Source organism: Corythoichthys intestinalis, chromosome 15, assembly GCF_030265065.1.
Source record: "Corythoichthys intestinalis isolate RoL2023-P3 chromosome 15, ASM3026506v1, whole genome shotgun sequence".
Lineage (NCBI taxonomy): Eukaryota > Metazoa > Chordata > Actinopteri > Syngnathiformes > Syngnathidae > Corythoichthys > Corythoichthys intestinalis.
In genome coordinates, this window is record NC_080409.1 from 48,352,014 (window position 1) to 48,369,001 (window position 16,988).

The 16,988-nt window shown below is 38.9% G+C and overlaps 1 protein-coding gene across 2 annotated transcripts in view; it reads left to right on the top strand.

Moving 5' to 3' along the window:
- Positions 1-14,029, top strand: part of LOC130930980 (protein max-like) — a 26,718-nt gene extending 12,689 nt beyond the window's left edge. Inside the window, exons 2-4 of one of the 2 annotated variants that reach the window (XM_057859376.1) lie at positions 550-657; positions 5,055-5,178; positions 12,859-14,029. In XM_057859376.1, the coding sequence (XP_057715359.1) occupies positions 550-657; positions 5,055-5,178; positions 12,859-13,043 (417 nt within the window). In that variant the 3' untranslated portion in view covers positions 13,044-14,029. Of the gene's footprint in view, positions 1-549; positions 658-5,039; positions 5,179-12,858 lie in introns of both variants that reach the window. The other variant, XM_057859375.1, reaches the window with a different exon arrangement.
- The last annotated feature ends 2,959 nt before the right edge of the window (positions 14,030-16,988 follow it).

Genomic DNA, 16,988 nt, shown 5'->3' on the forward strand with positions numbered 1-16,988 from the left:
ACTTCCTTTCTTGTTGGTGTAAAATCTAAAGTGTGTCCACATGTGTGATTTGTAGCAATATTTTCTCTTTTTTTACTCCACCGTTCTCACGGAGCTTTTTTATTTTTTCCAACCCACTTGGAGCTTCGTCTCTTCTTCTCTAGACGACTTTTGCGCACTTTACCTTCACCACCACTCATGACCGCCCCTAGTGGGCCGCCAAGGAATTGCTCAACAAACACTGAGCAGTTTACAGCATTCATACTCCATTGTATGGACAATATGTCAACTAAAAGTATTGATACTTGGCGGGAGCATATCGATAACCAATCGGGTTGCAAAATATATCGCTGTATTGAGATATTGTCACACTCTTATTTGACATTGTCTTTTTCTTGGCGCCTTACTGTTATATTCAGGCGTGGTTGAACGTCAGGCTTTATGCTGGCAAAATTCAATGATTCCTCAATCAATTTTTAAACTCGAGTTACTAGAATTATTCGAGTGATCGTTTCAGCTCTAGTTGGAAGTTCCAAAATGACTTCATGTTTTTCCCCCATGTCATTGCAGGCAGACAAGCGAGCACATCACAATGCGCTGGAGCGCAAACGCAGGGACCACATTAAAGATAGCTTTCACGGTTTACGAGACTCTGTGCCTGCACTGCAAGGAGAAAAGGTGAGGGGAAATGTATGTCTCTGCAAAATTTATGCAGTCAATATTTTGAACCAAACTGATATTTGCACAAGCAAACAATAACAGGAAGAGCTCAAAGCCCAGACCCATGCTAAAGTCAATAGTTCAGTCTGTTCTTCCACACAAATAGCACACTTAAACCTTGACAAACGGCACACACACGACTGGTAGGTGCACACTGTACCTTCAAGGACCTTGACTTTGAAGTTCTATCTTTACTCTTGGGATTAACACCGTTCTTTCAATGTCAAAAGTTTATGATTCGCATCATTTATAAATGTAATCACTACAAGTGTAACGGTACACTAAGGACGCGTTCACACTAGCACTGTTTTGTCATTTTTAAACGTCTCAATATCTCTATACTTGGCATGAGTTTATCGATAACCTTTTGGGATGCAAAGTATCACGATACATCACCATTTCGATATGTTGTCATACCCCTAGTCTGAAAACAAAATGGCAATTTTTATTGCTAGCTTTGGTTTCCAAAAAGTGTTGTGATTGGTCAAGGATATAAGTAGAAAAGCAGGTTTATGCGAAATTGAAAGCATTTTGTTAGGCGGGTATCGCAATTTGGGCCAAAAAATTAACGATATGAAATGTTTGTTTCAAATCACCGCTAAAATATAGGTCACAATGGAGGGACAGAAGTTTTTGGAATGATTTAGCTGGGTCTCATTTTTCTGTAACACAATAGAACTGGGATTTGTATTCACAGTCCAGTACTTATGAATACTTTCTAGATGTACTCGCCACAATATATTTCAAAGGTTCTCAATTTATGATGGTACCATCTAAGCCTGTCGCGATAATAAATTTTAGTAGACGATATATTGTCTCATAAATTTTAGCCGATATATGATATTATTGTGATTTTTTTTTTTTTTTTTTTTAACCAATTCAACCACTAATGCAGTGACAATACATCCTAATAATCACCCATTCAAATGCAATAAATTGTTATTAAATAAAACAACAAACTAAATTAAAAATAATAAATATGCAAACACACCCACAATGTATAAAGTCATTTGAAAGCTAGCTAAGTACAAAATTTGAAATAGATGAGAAACCCAATGCCATTTTTGCTCTCTGCCAATTAGTCCATCAAAAGTGTATATTTTATCCAAAATGACTGTCATCTTTTCCTTCAATGTGCACATCTTAGCAAATTTAAGCCAAATTATTTATTGCAATTGGATTTTTCATCATGGCTGCCATTTTAAAGCTATTCTTAGTGTAGAATGTGATTTATGGGAGATTAACTCCAGAAATCTTTATTTACATGTTGAACATTAGGTGCTTTTATTTCGAAAGTTTCACTGGAAGTACGTTCGCTAAGCTGCTAACGGTAAGATTTACACTTCGTAAAAAAAGTGCACTTTTTTCGTCATGCATTTGGTGTCAGTAATAGATTTTTTTTCTTGTTTTCGTTTGCATTTGTTACGCTGTTAACCAGCATGTGATCCCGTGACAAACACCCCGGTTCCCCTGGAACCACTCGTAATTTTGTATTTTGATTCCAAGTTTCGATGCCCTGACCGCCGACCGGAAAAAATAGCTGCCGAACACCACGAAGAAGCCACATGAAGACTAGCGCCGTTATGAGCAAATCATATGAAGTGGCTAATTTAGCTTAGCACACAAAAGTGTTGCCTTGCTTCGCAAAAATGACAACAAAGTAAAAGAATAAACACACCGAAATTTAGATTTTGTTTTAACAAGGGTTCTCGACGATGTGTAGTGCAGGGGAGGTGTGTAGTGTCTGTACACCTCAAGGATTCTTTTCCAACTAGTGTTCTTTTTGCCTGCTGCTTCCAGTAAGTCACCACTAGGGGAAGCCAAGCGCACATAGCAAAACCACAGAAAAACTGTACTGTCCGGAGTTACATTAGTGACATCTTGTGGACGGATGAGGTCAGCCCTTCACTAACTTGTAGAAATACCACCTAAAACAAACGATGCAGTACAATAAATGCCTGCAGTGTAAGACACTCTAAAACATAGGCAAAAGAATATATGTGTAAATGTTTTCTATGTGAGCTTTTGAAAAATAAACATCTTTGTGAAAGTGCACTCCTATTGAAATGTCATCAAGTTCAAAGGCTGATATTTACATGCAAGTTAAAAATGGCCCCGTGAGAGATTCATAGCAAAGTTAATTGTACATTTATATAATTTAAAAAATATTCGAGAAGTTAACAAATTAATACAAGCTATGCAATTTTTTTGCCTGCCTATTAAAAGAATCAGAATCGAGAATCGTTTGGAACCGGAATCGAAACGTAGAATCGGAACCGTAACTGTTCAAATTCAAACGATGCCCAACCCTAGTTGGAAGTTTCACCTTTTAGCTGCAATTTTACATTTGGAGAAGACTGCCAATGATATAGAGTAGGGTAAAGTGGTTAGTATATTCTTTTTTCCATTTGCCTCAATGTAGCAGTGCTAACATTTTACAATGTTTAATATAGATGTTTCTTTATTTTGTATGTCTGAACTTTAATTCTCTGGCGTGTTGATGACCAATAAACGTCTGTGAAAGGAACTGGAGTCTCATATGCCATCAACACCCACGCGGCGATTAGAGCTGTCCCGACTAGTCGACATAGTCGACGTCATCGATGACGTAAATCCGTCGACGAGTACAACATCCCGTCGACGGTTAATGAAGGGTTAAAAAAATATATGCGTGGAAAGTTCAGAATGTCGGACGCTCAGTATGCAAGCGGGGAAAGCGGCACAAAGCCAAAAAAGCGCACCAGAGTATCCAAAACATTGACTTATTTCAAAGAAACAAAGGAGGGTACACTCTTCTGTCCTGTCTCTTCAATGCCAAGCAAGCTTGGCTGAACGTCGGCCATGAATAAACACCTCAAGCGCCGTCACCCAGTTTGTAAGTCCATCTAACTGACATGTTTTATTGAAGTTGCAAAGCTTGTCGCGATATGCACTGAGTCCATTTATCGCACGGCAAATAAAAATGAGGGCGGTAATTTTCATGGCTGCCTTTTATCGCTCCTTGCTTGCTGATGGCATATGAGACTCCAGTTCCTTTCTCTTATCAACACGCTGTAGAATTAAAGTTTAGACATACAAAATAAGAAAATACATCTATATTAAGCACTGTAACGTTAGCACTGCTACACTGAGGTGAATGGGGGGAAAAAAGGCAACCTACCGGTACGTTAGCCTGCTATGAAACATTGGCAGTCGTCTGGTGAAAGCAAACTTGCGGTTAAAAGGTGAAACTTCAAACATGAAAAATCGCTGGTTAACAGCATTTGCAAACGGAAAAAATGACAAAAAAATCTATTACTGGCACTACATGCAATGACAAAAAGTGTTTTTTTTTTTTTTGCGGAGTGTAAAGCTGAAGTTAGCGGTTTAGTGAACGTACTTCCGGTGAACATTTCAAAATAAAAGCATGTAATGTTCGTCGTATAAATAACGATTTCTGGAGTTAATCCCACATACTTGCGAATTCAGATTCTACACTAAGAATACCTTTAAAATGACACCCTTTGTGAAAAATCTGATTGGCAATGAATAATTATTATAAAACTATTATATGTAGTACTTTAGTATTAATGCTAGGTGTTTAAGAATTGTTTTGAATCATGTTAGAAAGGCAAAGTCAGTGTTCTGAATCTGTTTACATTCCATTCTTTTGCACTAGTTAATTCTATCAGCATTTGAACTCATTATTTGTGATTTATTATTATTTACATGTTTATTTGTACTTTAATAAATAATTTAAGTGTTCCAATATGTTTTTGTGTATTGATAAGCGTCAGCAAAAATTTCATTGCTAAATTAGTTTAAAAAAAAAAAAAAAAAAAAAAAAAATTTTTAATTATTAGATTAGTCGACTAATCATAAAAATGGCTGACTAATCGGGGCAAAATTAGTCGTTTGGGACAGCCCTAGCGGCGATAAATTGCAGCCGGGAAAATTACCGCCCTCATTTTTATCTACCGTGCGATAAATGGACTTATTGCATATCACGACAGGCTTTGCACCAGCATGAATGTTCTGAGATTACAAATGAGATTACAAATGGCGCCTGATAAATTACTTTGCGTAGAGACAACAAGGTCATTTTGTTTCTGACAAGTGTATAAATTCAGGTTCTGTCCCTGCCATTGGAAAGGAAATCCATCATATGCCAAGGTTGTTCTTTCACAGTTGTTGAGATCACTATTAACTTGTTAGACTTTGTGAAATGAAAGAATCTTGATGACATGTTGTTTGCTTAAGCAATTAGATCTAATTGTCAGATGAATGCACACTGTGATTGTAATTAATACTGTTTTCACTGCATCATTGCTTCATATCTCTCTGAAATTGTCTGCTGACAGAGCTCTGTTAAACAGGCTTCCCGAGCACAGATTCTTGACAAAGCCACTGAGTACATTCAGTACATGAGACGAAAAAATCACACCCACCAGCAAGACATCGACGATTTAAAGAAACAGAACGCACTGCTGGAGCAGCAGGGTATGTAAAATATGTCAAATTGAGCCCAAAATAAAAATACAGTGGAGCCTCCAGGAGTCCCAGTCCGAATATTATTTTCAAGAAAAACAGCGGGACTCACGTCCCAGTCACACGCAGTAATCTCCCGCTACATGCCTCATCTTTGGCACTGAACAATTTACATGATGGGACGAAAAGGTACGGACATAGACTTCAATATCAGTTGACGGGAAGCGGGGCCGCTCTGTAAGGGGGCCTATTTTCAAAAACCTAAAATTCAAATATTTTACCAAAACGGGCACCTCCCTTAGGCATATATGAGTCTCCATGAGCGACGGCATCAAAAAATTGAAAGTCGTTCCCTAATAAAATCCCGATTATTTTTTTATATAAGTGTAACAAAACTTAAAATGGCTGTTGATGCACAAAAAAACTCACCGAATGCAGAGATAATTACCTATATTTTTAGGATCAGTAGCAATATTTAACATATGTTTTTGCCCAAAATAGCGACTTTTTTTTTTTTTTTTTTAATTTAGTGCACTTTTGAGTTTTCAACGGCTAATAGAACACTCAATTTTCACATCAGAAATGTGATACTTCAAGAAAGCATGCAGAATTATCTTAATTCTACTCAACAAAAGCTAATTTTGCATTTTTATGCACATTTTTTTTTCCAAACCAAAAACCGGGCAAATTGCCGAAAATTACCTGATTACCGTAATTTCCCGAATATAACGCACACTTTTTTCCCCCAAAATCAACTGGTAAACTCATGGTGCGCATTATAAACGGGTACATGGATGGAGACAGAAATATATATGTATTACATATATATATATATATATATATAAACCGATTTTTTTCATTGACACGGCCACGTTGTGTTGAAGAAACGTATGCGGCCACCCGTTGCCGACCATTACGGTACGTGACGTCACCGTTTTGTTTCGGTAATACTTCACTCTAATCGGCCAAATGATTTCGTCTGTGTTAAATTCTGCTTTTTTCACTCTTCATAAAGACCAGAATTTAGTTTCTTGAACTCATTTGAGTCGACATTTATTGCAGCTCCGCAATTCGGACTATAACAAATGTAAGGACACACACTTCCTGTGTCCGTCAACTATATCGGTTCCTAGGGAAACTCAAACCCAAATAACAATAGTTCCTTTTGTTACTAGTGTCGTGCTGACAGCTATGAGCTCTCACGGATTTCCGACTTACGTTCTCACTTTCATTTTACCGTATCAATCCATGGAAGAAACATTTATTCATCATGAGGAAACGAGCAAGTTATACAGCAGCCTTTATAAGAAAAGTCACATCTGTTTTGTTTTCTCCTAGATTCTGGTAAGTTGGAGAAGTTGTCAAATCATATTATTACCGTAAATATTGTCAGTTCACGTTAATGTTTTGAACTACCAATGTGCTATGCTTGAGCCGTGTTTCACCAGTCAGTAAAATGACATCTCTGTATCTGTACACAAGCTCTGTTTTCTTGTATTCTTCAATTTATTGGTGCTAAAATTAGGGTGCGCGTTATAAACGGGTACAATAATTTTCCCTAGATTTTACAAGTAAATTTGGGGTGCGCATTATACACGGGTGCGCCTTATATTCGGGAAATTACGGTATTTAATTTTTCTAAGGTCATGTCCCCGAAATGTCCCCGAATCACCTGATATGACCAGGACACTCCTCCCAAATGTCCCCGAATGACCTGATTGGCCAGGACATGTCCCTGAATCACCTGATTTGACCAGGACACACCTCCCAAATGACCTGATATGACCAGGGCGGGCCCCACAAATGTCCCCAAATGACCTTATATGACCAGGATGGGCTCCCCAAATGACCTGATGTGACCAGGACATGGTCCCACAAATGTCCCCAAATGACTGGTATGACCAGGAGACCCCCCCCCCCCCCCCCCCATATCCTCAAGTGACCTGATCTGACCAGGATGTTTCCCCATATGACCTGATCTGACCAGGACGTTTCCCCTAAATGTCCCCAAATCAACAGGAAGTGACTTGATATGGTCCCTGAAATGTCCCCAAACTGACCTCGGCATGGCTGAATGGCTGAGATCTGAATCCCCATACAAGCAAAGCCCCTGTGTAATTTCTCCATAAATTGTAGTTTCTAGATTGAATGTAAAGTTACGCTATTGTGTATGGATACAAAATCCAACATGGCGGTCATCACAAAGCAAAAAAGGTTTTTAAGTTGAAAATTCTTGTAAATAAATGAGAAAGTCCCAGAGTTTATATAGGTACGAACGTAAAAGGGTCTAGATTCTCGGTTGAAAGCGAAAAAACGGGCCGTTATCATTTATTTTACGTAAATATTTCAAGGTAAAGCTACACATTTTTTTTCCCACAACGTTTCGAAGTCCATGCATGGTGCTATTTTATATAATAATTACCTTCAATCCTCGACCAAATCACTCTTGCGACAAGGCATGTGCCGGTATGATATTCTGACGGTATGATAACCCTAAGCTAAAATATCACGGTTTTACGGTATTGCAATTTAAGCTCTAAAATGTGTTACTTTAAGATATCTTGGTTATTTTTTTCTTTCCATTGAACAGGATTTTTATTTTTCAAAACATATTAGCAAATTGGAAAATAAGTATAATTAAAAAAAACAAAATATTCTGATTAAAATTAAAATAAATGCAGTCCTTTAGGTGAGCGTAAACCCACGGCCCAACAGTATTACTATCAGACCAAAAATAATAATTTTCCATAAAAATCACGTGTGTATGACTCGTATCATATGTACATTATAAACACTCTCAACACATTTGCCAAAGAGAGAAAAAAACCACATTTTACCACCGCTAGACACACTAAACACGCTGGAGTTCACTCTCGTAGCTGGTGGGAAACGTTCATAATAATGTTTACCAACTTTTAAGTTTGTATCCATGTGAAATCATATTGGAGGTATTGCCTCCTTGGTAGCCACCCTCCACAAACATGTTTTTAATGTCGGTTGGTTGTCGTCCTCTAAACCGCGGCAGTCTTACTTTTCTGTAGCCGAAGTATTACCATACCAGCCATTTCGCTTTTTTCTTCGATGGGGGGTAAAAGGGTTTAGGAGTTTCACCTCCTCCAGCCATCTTGTTGCACAGCACTGACACTGACCAACAACCGGTGGGGGAGGGTTGACCCTTGCAGCAGCAAGCAAGGGATTTCTCCATGCATTTTTGGGATATAAAAAATAGCTAATACCTTAGGGACGGTGTGAAGGAAAATTTTTGCGGTTTTCAAACTTTGATGTTTTCATACCACGGTAAGCCTTCAGGGTGTAACGGTACATGTAATAGTATTGAACCATTTCGGTACGTGGTAGTCGGTTCGGAACGGATGCGTACCAAACGAGTTTCTGATGTAATATAACTCTTACTTTTCGAGAGGCTGTGAGTCAATCGGGTTACAGTTTCTTTGTGTAGATTATATTTACTCCGTCTTCTCTACTATAATGAGGACCAACACGGTAGGACAGTCCAGAAACGTCAACGGCGCGACAATGTGGCCGCCGCGAGAACGCAGTGAAACGCGGCCGTTAGGCTACGTTCATACTACAGGTCTTAATGCACGAATCCGATTTTTTCGTCGCTTTCCGACTCGAGTGAGGCATTAACTTGACGGTCTGAACGTGACAAGTCGCATAGAACTGGACCATTTCAAATCCGATCCGGGTCACTTTCGTATGTGGTTCAAATCCGATCTGGGCCACATTTTTCCAGACTGTCGCGGCGGTCTGTACTGTCCACTCTCCCAAATCGGATTTCATGCAGCAATTACGTCATCAAATAGCGAGAGAGACGCTTACCGTAGCGGTGCCGCTGTGCGTTATTAGCGCCTAGCTTGCAGTGAACACGGCTTTTGGGGAAGGGCTGCGCTTGACAACAGTCATAAAAAATAAAAATGGGTCGAGGATAAGCCTGAGAATGCTCAGTTTTCTCTCCGCTCCAAGTGAGCAATATTTCAACATTGCCTACATGGCCGAGAGTCCGGGCAAACTGCCCGTATGTGTGTGTGACGTGCACGGACCGCGCGTGCATGCTATCGATCCATATAAACTTTGAATATAAGCCTAAACGGGGATTATTTACGTCTGTTATTTGTGTCCTCCTTTTGGAAAGCAAAATATGATATCCCTGGAATGACGGAAGACGTGTGTCATTTGTTTTGATGCTTCTGCGCATGCGGGTCGTCTTGCTCAGCGCGTGTCGGACTGCGAATTAGTGCGCATGCGTAATACTTGAACGGTCTCAATGGACAAAGTCAGTCTGAACGGGCACACCAAAAAAACGGATATGACAAAAAATCGGATTCGTGCATTAAGACCTGTAGTATGAACGTAGCCTTAGAGTCAATCAGCCAATGCACACCAGTCGCAGTGCGGCCGCGTGTTAGATGCGTCCCAGAAGCGGCTCAACGCGACGCACGCAAAAAGAACGGCAACCTACTTTTTGAGTCCATCAGATCTCTTGAGTGGTAGATTGTGGCACAGTTGACTTGTCTTTGTTGATTTACTGCTGTCTTCTCTGCTATAATAATAACAAACATGGCCCCGTGGGCAATACAAAACCCTCCTACCACAACAAAACAAGTAGGAACTAATATTCACATAGGAACTAAAGTTATACAACATAAAATATACAATATAAATGAATACTACATCACATTTGTAAAATATAAACACATAATAATATAAATAATAGCCCATTTAAATAAAATGAAATGAGCTAAAACTTAATAGGGCTGCAGCTATCGAATATTTTAGTAATCGAGTAATTGTTCAGTCGATTAATCGAGTAATCGGATAAAATATACATGAGAAAAAAAGACATTTCATTTAATAGTGAACCATTTTCAGTCAATGAATGTCTTTATTTTTTATGTACATTGTTGAAAACAGCCAACAATTGCATCTCAGATATGACTTGGAAAAAAAAAATCACTGCTTTCACTCAAAAAACTTCTAGATTTTATTTTTTTAAAAAGACATATTTCCTATCTAAAAATGTAATTACGCTTGATAATACACAGCACTTAAGAGCTTGGTGTTTTTTCCCCACGTTTCAATTGAATTTCCATTTGTGTCAAGCTATTCCTAACTTCTATTTAAGTTTTGAGTTAGTCTAAACTGTAAGTCCTGATAGGATTTTGAGTTTTTGCAGTGTTCAAAATAAATGCATGATACCTGCTGTATTGGAGCACATTAGGGACCAGTGCTACTTGGTGTTTTATCCTGCAATGACTACTGAGCTAAAATTGACAGTTAGCATTTTTATTTTACACCCCCATCACTCTACAGCACTATGTTTTCACAGATTAAATAAAGCCAGTATGTAAGACACGATAGCCACGCATCGGCAGTGGTCATAATTAATAGGAACGAAGCCTTTCTCAGGGCTAACGATACGTGATCGAGTGACAGTCACGTTATATTTATTAGCGCTAAGAAATCTACTGCTTTAAGATGGCGGTTGTTTACTAACGCCACCCAGACGCGGCCGAGTCTGTCATTCGCATCTAGTTCTATGTACATGCGATATCTATGAGATGCATCAGACGCTACCTGCTACCATCGTAGCATCATACATGCGGGCATAGTTTTTAGCAACGTCGGCGTAGTTTGTGGTGGCTGTGGGCTGCGGTAAGTTTAAAAAAAAAAAAATTATTGCTTCTTCCTCTATGCACGTGACGTCAGCGCGTTGTCCCGCGTTAAAAGTAGTCCGGGCAAAACGTGATGCTTAGTGCAGGCAAGATTAAACAATTCCTCGAGGTGAATAAAATTACTCGGATCAGTTTTTAAACTCGAGTTACTCGAGTTGCTCGAGTATTCGTTTCTGCTCTAACCTGTAATTAAATAATAAGAATAATGCACACATCCTGCTTACACAATTCAATTGATTAATTTCTGTGTGGCGCTTTAACTTTAGAAAATCCAACAATAAAGCTTTTGAAAACCGTTCATAAGAAAAAAAAAAATGAGGCATTCCATTTGTAAAATACATGTTAAAATCTTTGTCATAGGGATTGTTTTTCTCTTCAGCAAAGGACTTTTTTTCTTTCAGAAAGAAAGCTTTGGATGTTGGATTGTCTTTAAATACCCGCTACTTTTTGAGCAGAATTCTAGCTTTGTATAGACCCTACCCACCGACGTCACAAAATCACGTGCTCGCTGTATGGTTCCGCCCACTTGTCCGTCATTTTGTGTCTGTATTATCAATGGTCTCAATTGATCGAGCAATTTATAATGCATTTCATGGAAGACCCGGTGCTTTCGGATGCCGTAAACTCACTTGATGCGTTGCGTAACAGGCGTTATGTGGAAAAGCTCCAGTTTATCCATTCGCCAGATCCATATTTGATGCCTAAATCGATGTTTTTCGACCCGCTGTCTCCGCCATATTTGCCTGACATCTGCTAGCTACCCTGAACTGTACAACTATCTTGTCCACACAAAATCAGCCTATTCTCACGAAAGTTTGAAAAACTTTAAGAGCTTGGAGGCTTATAAATACTTCGTTGCTGGTTGGGTAAGGGTAAAACAGGTCCTCGTCCACGAAAATTCGGCAGGAATCTATCTTGTGCTTGGAAAGGTGAGTTACGAAATTTTCAATTCAAAATCTTTTGTTATTGCTAACATCCACTGTCAAGTCTAATGTATTTCATGTCGTTTGTCAATGGAGTTAGGGCTTTTAATGTTTATATGGTTTAGCGATAGCACTCTCACTACATACATACGTGTATGTTGTCGGCGATTAGCCTAGCAATGATCTTAATTGTGGTTGTCAGCCCAAAACCCTCTAAATATATATTAAATGCATCTTACCAGATATAAAATGACTACTACATAATCTGTGGTAATCGTTTGGAGCCCAGTTTCCTCGTCGAATTGCAGCAGCCCATCTCGCTCTCTCCTCTCCGGGTCTCTCGGAATCCGGTACAAACTTCAAGTCTCTCCGTCTATCTTCTCTGTTATTACAACCGACCGCCACACACGCCTTCGCCATTTTGATTAATAATGTCAACGAGCAGAAAAACACGCCGTAAATAGGAGGAATGTACGTAGCCGTAACAGGAAAACATGATGTGTTGACGGACAATTGGGCGGCACCAGTCAGGAGGAAGGAGTTGTGACGTCACGTGGGTCTATAGGCTAATGTTCCTATTGTTGAAAGCACAAAAGTGTGTGCACATTTATATTTTGCATTTTGTTTTTTTACTGTACCGAAAATGAACCGGATCGTGACCTCAAAACCGAGGTACGTACCGAACCGAGATTTTTGTATACCGTTACACCCCTAGTAAGCCTTGAAACCGGTAATCGGTACATGTCTACTTGAGACACTCCTGCCTGCTTGTATGCACGAAAACCTTCGTCCTGTTTCCACCTAAATCCGGCGTTAGAACGCAGCGTTTGAGTTTATCGCAGTGAAAGCTTCCACAACGCACTGCCTGGCCCGGCTATGGGAAGCCGTTGCGCAATGTCTGTAGGAGCTGTCTCGTCAACTGATGGTGAAGTCTATGGTACAGAGTTCCCTAAATTTTTCTAACAAGAGTCACTTTGCATTGATTTTGGAGGTTCCACTGTTGGGCTCATCGACTCGTATTTCCTTCTGCAGTGTTGTTTATGCCACGCCTCATTTACCAAGCCTTTTGATTCCAGTGCGTGCTCTGGAGAAGGCCAAAGGCAACAATCAGCTGCAGAACAACTACTCCTCTGACAGCAGCCTGTACACAAACCGCAAAGGGAGCGCGGTGTCGGCCTTCGACGGCGGCTCCGACTCCAGTTCGGAATCTGAGCCCGAGGAGCCTCCGACCAGAAAGAGGCTGCGCGTGGAGCCCAGCTAGACTCTCCCACTGACTATTTTTCTCCCTTTCTTGTTGTTGTTTTTGTTTTCTGTTGCCCACCAGCCTGAAACTCCTCTTAGCTGTGTGCACTCAGCCCTGCCTTCTTTTACTTCAGTCAGTCTGGAGGCTGCGTGAGGGAGGTGCTATGTATTGTGTATAAAATGCTTCTACTTTCCTAAGCATCCCTTCACTTCACATGTCCCAGCGTGACCCTCCCACTCCCCTCTACTCCTCCCAAAGTGAGGCAGCTCTGCAGTTTTGAAGGACTTGACGCTTTTCAATCCTCACACTGACCTTAATGAAAGGAATGTGGAGATGACTAGGTATGAGGCGTTAGGTCGCACATCCTCTGCAATTGTTGGGAGGAGTCGCTTTGACAAAAATGTCGATTGGGAATGGTTTACCTTTTTAAATTTACTTTTTTTTTTTCCAGAAGAATGTGATGTTATGCAAAATCTACTTATACAGTGTAGATGCCTGAAATTTTGTGTTTTGAAAGTGTTTTGTGGAATTTAAAAAATCCCTCTTATTTATATAGTGACCTTCCACAATTGATGTCATTTATGTTTAGCTTAAAAAGGATACACTTTTTTTAATGGCTTTACCACAAACATGGGTTTAGCTATTTATTTTCCCCCTATTTTTGTTACTATCAGACAAAAAAAAACACCTAATCGATACTGAATGTTACACAATGCAGTTAAACTTTATTTTTTAGAACAAACTATTGGTTCAATGTGTAGAATATATCCCTACCCTAAATGGTTTCACTTCTGCAAAGAAAAAAAATACTTCCCTGAAAATATTTTGCCTGTGCTGGGAACGTTTCTCTATTTTCCCTTTTTCTCAGAGGTAAACAAGTGTGTATGTAATCAATATTTGTTTGTTCCATTCCATGGAAATTACAGGTATGTTGTACATACTGCCAATGGGTGTCTTGCAAGTTAAGACATACCTTGAATAAAACTTATCCTTATCGGATGTAATTCTGACTCGATGTGTTTTTTTTTTTTTTTATGTGTGTGTGGTTTACATGTAATTGACCCTCATGAGGAGGATAACTGGTAGTACAGTGATCCCTCGCTACTTCACGCTTCAAACTTAGCGCCATCAGTCCATCGCAGCTGTCCTGAGCCGATCTCACCCTCCTCTCCCTGCTCTTTGTTGATCAGGCAGTGCACTGGAGCTGCTTATTAAAAGTTAATAATTGGCAGATGTTTAATGTTTGATCTTGTCAGAGAAAACTTCAAAGCGCCACATGAGTCGATCATCGTTTAACTTGTTAAACAGTTGCTGTGGCAACTCATTGTAAGTGAGCAGCTTGAGCGGATTTGAGTGGACTCGGTGAAGCATTTATTAAAGCCAAGCATTTTTGTTTTTTTTTTTCTTGTTTGAAAATAATTCGATGGGACAGTAACATGTTTAAAACTTATTAATTTGTAGTGCTTAAAAAGCTTTTATTAAAAAATATATATATATGGCGGAAAACAGACAAGTCAAGAAAAGCAGTTTCTGCTCTTGCACCTGTCTTTAAAATGAACTGCCATATTTTAAGCCTAAAGAACTGTTGTGTTTGATAGAAAAGTATGTCTATGTGCTGCCATAGCAGTTTCATGCCCCCAAACTATTTTTAATTTGTCCGTTTTGCCCTGTAGAGCCCCTGTTTACAAACATCGCGCAACTGCTTCTGTTTTAACCTAGCCGTAAAAAGATAATTATTATTATAAATTATATTTAATATTCGAAATATATCATTTTTAGCCTCGAATCATTAATTGATGTCTAATATTTAGTTAACAAGCAACACATGACAAATTAACTAGGGCTGTCAAAAATATCGCGTTAACGGGCGGTAATTTTTTTAATCACGTTAAGATATTTGATGCAATTCACGCACATGCCCCGCCCAAGCAGATTAAAATGACAGTACAGTATAATGTCTGCTTTTTACTTGGTTTTTGGTGTTTGGCGCCCTCTGCTGGCGCTTTGGTCCAACTGATTTTATGGGTTAGTACCATGAGTGAGCATGGTATAAATATTGACATCAACAATGGCGAGCTACTAGTTTATTTTTTGATTGAAAATGTTATTAAAACGAAAACATTAAGAGGGGTGTAATATAAAATTTCTATAACTTGTACTAACATTTATCTTTTAAGAACTACAAGTCTTTCTATCCATGGATCGCTTTAAGAGAATGTTAATAATGTTAATGCCATCTTGTTGATTTATTGTTATAATAAACAAATACAGTACTTATGTACCGTATGTTGAATTTATATATCCGTCTTGTGTCTTATCTTTCCATTCCAACAATAATTTAAAGAAAAATATGGCATGTTTTGTAGATGGTTTAAATTGCGAATAATTACGATTAATTGATTTTTAAGCTGTAATTAACTGGATTAAAAATTTTAATCGTTTGACAGCCCTAAAAAAATAGGGTAAATATTTGAAAAAAAACAAAACAAAAAACTCAACCATCCCTCTATGTCTGAGATTTCTGCATTGCGGCCCTTATTATATTACCGTGTTTCACCCATAAAATCTCCCAAAAGTCCGGCTGTGGCCATTCATAGCTGTGTCTTGACACTCGGTGAGACATGCTACATGGAGTTTTTGGATGGAAACAAGGTAAGTACGTGATAATTTCTCGTTAAAATCATGGTGTCTTTAATTATGCTCTCACCTCGAGTGTAGGGTTTAGCAGTTTCATTTTTTTTTTCCTTCTTCACAAATACCATTCTGTTAAAAAAAATTTCTTCCCCCAGAAAATTGAGATTTTAAGCTTTCCAATGATGTATCACACATGCCACAGTTATGAAATATGGCCAAATATGGGGTCTCAGAGCGGAACTCCAAGTCACCTGTGTCAAACAAGTCATATGTATCTCTTTCCTATGCTTAATCTGAATAAATACATTGAAGACACACGGGGGCGCTACTTCGCGGTTTTTCACGTATCGCGGCGGGTTCTGGTCCCCATTAACCGCGAAAAACGAAGGATCACTATGAAAAATGAACGGGCCACTGCTGAAAAAAGACTTTCAAAACGAATTCGTATTTAAAATACAGTGCCGTATATATATAACAACAACGATTTAAGTCATTTGAGGGAAATTATTCGATTTAAAAAGATGTGCATAATAGGTACAATGATATGAAAATTAGTCACCTGAGCAAGAAAGTGACATGTGACAGGTGGTGACGTTCATTACACATTTGGAGCGTGGGATTTTTGCATATCATGTTTATTTCTATCTTTATATGTGTATATATATACATATTTATGTATAATAGCACATTGTTAAATAAAAGCATGTTGATACTGATAGTGCAATGATACAAAGTGGTTCTCGGCCTAGAGTAAAACTAAAAGCTTCCCAAAGTAGTCCCTCATTAAGGATGCGGCTTGTTTGCTTTGTTAGGTTCAATGAACATGGGATTTCCTATTAGAATAGAGGTTATTTTTCTTCTTGAAGGGTCCCAGTATTTGAATCAGTAACTTGTTTGATGGTCTCCACATGAAACACGGATGGATTCAACGAACGTGCATTTGCACGATTTAATTCGAAGCCAAAAAAGGTCACATATTTTAGCACCTAACATTGATCGTTCAACGTCACTGTTATAGATATCATGTATTTAAAAGTAGACGTCTGACCCAATTTGTGCGCTAACGAGCATAGTGTCGTCGCTCGTCGGCCAATTTGGGTCGGAGTCGTTGCCTAAATATACTGTAAAATCTGGAGCGTCTACCATGAAATAGCTAGAAATTGCGCAAATTTTCCTGAGTTTTTCCTGAACGTGATATATGTATTAAATTATCTTTTTCAACTTCAAACACAGACACGTTACAACAGCTTGTTATAAATCGAACCGTTTCTAAATCCTTGACAAATTCAACGAGCGAAAATTGTTTCACCTGAAGTCTTCCGTTGCAAG